We start from the raw sequence: 5,200 nt of genomic DNA, 5'->3' as shown, positions 1-5,200 counted from the left end.
AAAAAAAAAATCTGAATCAGATTTCATGGTCATATATGTTAAACATATAAGGAATTTACCTTCCCAGTTCCAACCCGTCCAGAGAAACAAAAACAGTTTGACCAATATAGCGAGACCCAACAGGAAGCCTGGCGGTTCTCTGTTCAGCGCCCCAAGTTCTTAGATGTGAAAGGAAATCAATAAGGGAGGAAAAAAAACAAACACTCGAACCATTCTCCTTAAAAACTAAAACCAACAAACCTGCTCTAAAAAAAAAATTCAAATGTACAGTAATCCCTCGTTTATCGCGGGGCGTACGTTCCAAAAAGAACCAGTGATAAGTGAAATCCGTGAAGTAGGATTTATAAAAAAAAAAAAAATGTGAGCTGGACGAAATTTCAAATGTGCTGTATGTGAAACATACAGCACATTTGACAAAGTTGTACGTTATAGTCAGCTTTATTTTTTACAGTTATTATACATTACTGAACTATGTATACAATGCAGAGGCGATTGCTCTAAGACTGCAAGGGAAGCTCAGCTTCCCCTAAAATGTCAAAAAGTAAGTGATCAAATATATGTGTGTACATACAATTGTGTGGACATGTCATTCACTAAATATGCGCCACAACGCGCTCAACTTTTGTTCCGAATCAGCTTTTCATTACTAGTTACAAGGCGACTCTCTTCTCATTCATTCCCGCAGCTTCACTGCCCTTTAAACTGTGTGGACACTGAGTGTCTACAGCGCGGACGTTGGGCGTCGAGAGAGTTCAGGGTAGGTTGTCGCAATGCATTGAAACGAGACGAGTTATTGGATAAATGCTGGTTTTGTTCCGCCCATTGGACGCTCAGCATCTCTGGGAGTCTATGGACAGTGGGCGTTTATAGGCTGGCCAGGAAGCTCAGCTTTTCTGCAGAATGATCGGATGATCGGTCTGAGGCTGAATCTCTTTTTGATTGACAGCGAAATGAGCCAATCATCGATCTTATGGTGAAGGCAACCTTCTCATTTTTTTTGAAAACGAAGAGTAAAATTCACATGTAAATAAACGGACACATTTTATGATGTAGGCCGAAATTGAGCTTCCTCTCCTTGACAGACCAGCATCCGCCACTGATACAATGAAACCAAAGACCAAAAATTTGCAAAGGTAAATTTGGCAAGCTGTACAGAGACGAGGTGCGGAGACTGTTCACGTCAGTCAGTGCCTTAGCCAATCAGGATGAAGAACGCCTTCACTGTTTAAAAGCATTGAAAAAAATTCGTGAAACAGCGAGGCCGCGGAAAGTGAACCGCGTTAGAGCGAGGGATCACTGTATATGAAAAACAAAAGGGGCGGCATGGTGCTCGACTGGTTAGCACATTGTTTTTCTCCTGGTACTCGGGTTTCCTCCCACATTCCAAAAAACATGCACCGTAATTAATTGAATGCTCTAAATTCTTCATAGGTGTGATTGTGGGCGCGAATGGTTGTTCGTCTGTGTGGTCTACAATTGGTTGGCAACCAATGCTCGGAGACAGCTGTATAGGCCCCATCACACCCGCGACCCTCGTGAGGATAAGCGGATTAGAAAATGGATGGATGGGTGGATGGATGAAAAACAAAAGGTTGAGCTCAATAAAAACTAACTATCATAAACCAAGTGCTTAACAGCAAATGTATTTCTTAGTGGGCCTGTGACAACCCTCACAGACGTCAAAAAAATATCTATTTACAAATAGGAATCAAAAAAATTATGTGATGAGCAGCAGTTCTTACAGTGCCATCAGAAAACACATTTCCTACAAGAACTCAATAAAACCAATAGAAATTGAAATCAAAAGTCAAAATTCTTTTAAAAACTAACTATAATGGAAAAATCCTCAAGTATTAGAATCCAGACACAGTCACAACTTTGTTCATTTGTCCAGCTAATTGTTATCTGTTATTGTTACACAGAAACAATATAAGCATATCCGAAAAAAAGAGCTTTTCTGTCAGATTTTAGACAGACACCAAAATGAGGGAAGATGTGTTTTACCTCAATATTTTGAACCAGCAGGACAATGTGTGAGAAGTCTGTAACCTCAGCAGAAGCCTCCAAAACCTGAGAGACCATTCTCCTCCAATGTGCAAAGAACAGCAATGGGTTCCTGAGTGTGTTTCTGAGGCCAGATTCAGACTCGGAGCACAATTTTGCAGCTTTGCATTTCACACTTAATAGAAACACAAATTTGACAAGCTTTTACAAGAGATGAAGAAATTATAATTAGAATATGTTATTGTATATTTTGTAATATATCAACACGTCTCTCTCTCTCTCTCTATATATATATACACACACACACACACACACACACACACACACACACACACACACACATTTTTTTTTAAAGACTTGATGGAGCAAGCGAGCCCGTCTCAGCTGCCGAGAGCTTTCGGCTCCATGTGAACAGCGCAAGCCGAGGACACGGTCTCCGGGGGCCTCAAGTGCCACTCCGCAGCTCAATGGGCCCAAATGCTTTCATCGAGCGCTACTTAACAAGAGACGCAAAGCGAACGGCGGAACCCCGCCGCAAAAGGAAATCAAAGTCGCCCATTCCGAGTGAGAGCTTTTGTTCAACGCGGGAGGAGACGTACTCGCTCGTTGCGGTCGGCGCAGAAGAGGCGGGTGTGGTGGCGTTTTTGCACCACGATGTAGGTGATGCCTGGCTGGTACTCCTTCTCCAGGCTGATGCAGGCCTCGCGGATGGCCAGCAGCTCGTAATACAGCACCTAAACAACAAAAAGGCATACATCACCAAACAAGAACGTACGGTATTCACAAACGGTGAGGGATATCTGGCCGCCGGGCGAAATGTCAGGATGAATTGTAAAATGCACTCCAATCTTTACAGGGGAACTTCATTGGACCATCTCTCATCATCAAACTGTTCAGCGTTTCAGTATTACATGCACAACTTGCTCTTCTCTAACAAGGTGCTATGAACAGCAACATTCATAACAGGTGTTTGTTTGATCAATGACAATTTCCAAGGATGGTCACTTCTCTGCCTTTCGGTGACTCCTCCAGTTTCTCCACGGCAACCTACGTGAGCTGAGTCAGCCCGATGGTCGACTAATTAGCCTCACGGCGCAGAGGTGCAGGGTTCGATTCCGGCTCCGGCCTTCCTGTGTGGAGTTTGCATGTTCTCCCCATGTCTGCGTGGCTTTTCTACGGGCACTGCGGTTTCCTCCCACATTCCCCAAAACACGTACGGTAGGTTAATGGAACCCTCCGGATTGTCCCTCGGTGTGACCGTGAGTGCGAATGGTTGTTCATCTGTGCGTGACCCAGTAATTGGCTAGCAACCAGTTGAGGGCGTCCCCCCCCCCCCCTACTGCCCGAAGACAGCCGGGATAGGCTCCAGCACTCCCGCGACCCTCATGAGGAGAAGCGGATGAGAAAAAGGATGGATAATTTCATTTGTGCTTGTGGCTAAAAAGCAAAGCCAAAAACATTTTCGATTCATCCTGAAATTTCACCCCAATAAATAAATTTCTAAATGGATCTCCCTCCACCCCGCTCCGCTGCTCTCCACCCCTCTCTCTCTCTTCCTCCCTCTCCCCAACTTTGAACCTGACCTGTCTGAACTGGCCTTCAGACACTCCATCCCTGTAGAAGATGATGCGGGTGGGCTTGTAACGTGTGGACTTGTAGAACTGGATGAGCAGCTCGCGCACCATGGAAGCCAGATCTTGGATCACCTCCTGCCTGGGCCTCTGCACCCGCACGGTGGCACAGTAGCGGCTGGGGTGGGCGTCCATGCTGCCCACTACCTGGTGGGGGAGACAAAGAGCATTGCATCACTCGGGGACATTATAAGTGTGAGCTTGAGAGACTGTCTGTTCTCCGGCAGCAGGGGGTGAGCAAATGAAACTTACTGCTGCAATCGAGGGCTTCTTGCCATCTCCGGCAGGCGGATGTGTCACATCAGCTCCCAAGAAGATGACCGGCTGCTGAAACACTGACGGCCTGCAAAGAGACGCGCGCAAAATGAGCAGCGGCCATTACCCAAGGGCGCCTGCGTTCAAGAGCCAAAGAAGCGAAGGTTTGTTTACCTTTGGTGCGGCACCAGGATGTTGTTGATGCCCCCCAGCTTGACGTTGATCTTGAGGCAGAGGTTGGAGAGGGTCTGAGGGGACGTCTTCACCACGTTCTTCACCTGGACGCACTGCGTGGCCATCCCCAGCAGGGTGTCCCCCACGCGCTTCACCTCGGCTAGATTTGGACATACAGCATCAGCTTACACGCTGAGCACAAACAGTGAGGGCTATTCGCGGTTGGTCCGGCAACTTTTTCAAGGAAGTCCACTTTTCTGACTTCGTGACTCTTCCAGTCTCTCTCCGTTGCAACCAGCTGATGACCCCCTGAGAGACTCTGAGCTCAGCGGTCATTTTTGCTTTGAGAACATCCCGTTGGAAGCCTCGCTAAAGCTTTGATGTCACGATGTCCAAAGCATGATGAAGGGAACGCTCAACACCAATTCTAATTCAACCAGGAAATGTATTTGCTAATTCTCTGGCTGCTCGTCATCTTTTCCAGACAAATACTATTTAAATAAATTCTTTTTGTCGGCACTTCAGGTGGACAACAACTGTGGTATAATACAGCTCGTCAGGTGAATACAACATCATCTTACCATAGACGGGGGTTTTGCCAGGCAGAATGACAATGATGAGCTGTAATCCGGCGTAGGTGTTCTTCAAGTGTCTAAACATGGGCTCGACGCTGTCCGCTCCCTGGGCGTACTTGCAGAAGCACGGCTGGCCCTGGATGGGCATGCCGGCGTCCTTGGAGATCTTGCGGAGCTGGTCCGTGAAGGCCCTAAACAAACATTGTGTTACATGACCAAGTCGCCGACAGCGTCTTTTAAAAGTGAACCGTTTTCACTCTTCCGACTTGAGAATGTCTTCCCGACACTGGCGCTGCGTGGCGAAGCAGGCGATGGCCCACATCTTGATTTCTACGCCAGTGTGGAACTGCTTGCCCCTCATGTCCCACACGCCGTGACTGGGCGTGGCCACTGTGCGGTTCTGAAATGACAGGTGCAGTCTCACCGTGTGTACTTGTGAGTCGTGGACTCAAACAAGCAGACGTTTACCAGCTGGAACAAACACACCTCTCATTCAGCAATGCATCTGGAAAGAATTCAAAGTCCTTCACTTATTCCAAAACATTGTTTACATGGTCATTA

The 5,200-nt window shown here is 46.9% G+C and overlaps 1 protein-coding gene across 2 annotated transcripts in view; it reads right to left on the bottom strand.

Moving 5' to 3' along the window:
* LOC109515349 (protein argonaute-3-like) overlaps positions 1-5,194 on the bottom strand; it is a 14,539-nt gene extending 9,345 nt beyond the window's left edge. For both annotated transcript variants that reach the window (XM_019869058.1, XM_019869059.1), the window contains exons 1-6: positions 4,906-5,194; positions 4,646-4,830; positions 4,065-4,224; positions 3,888-3,978; positions 3,588-3,782; positions 2,604-2,738 (exon numbers count right to left, since the gene is read on the bottom strand). In XM_019869058.1, coding sequence (XP_019724617.1) covers positions 2,604-2,738; positions 3,588-3,782; positions 3,888-3,978; positions 4,065-4,224; positions 4,646-4,830; positions 4,906-5,000 — 861 coding nt within the window. In that variant the 5' untranslated portion in view covers positions 5,001-5,194. The remainder of the gene's footprint in view (positions 1-2,603; positions 2,739-3,587; positions 3,783-3,887; positions 3,979-4,064; positions 4,225-4,645; positions 4,831-4,905) is intronic.
* Between the last annotated feature and the right edge of the window lie 6 nt (positions 5,195-5,200).

Source organism: Hippocampus comes, unplaced genomic scaffold (genome assembly GCF_001891065.2).
Source record: "Hippocampus comes isolate QL1 unplaced genomic scaffold, H_comes_QL1_v1.1 scaffold67, whole genome shotgun sequence".
Classification (NCBI taxonomy): Eukaryota; Metazoa; Chordata; class Actinopteri; order Syngnathiformes; family Syngnathidae; genus Hippocampus; species Hippocampus comes.
The sequence above is the reverse complement of the archived record's forward strand: the minus strand, read 5'-3'. Positions and strand labels throughout refer to the sequence as shown.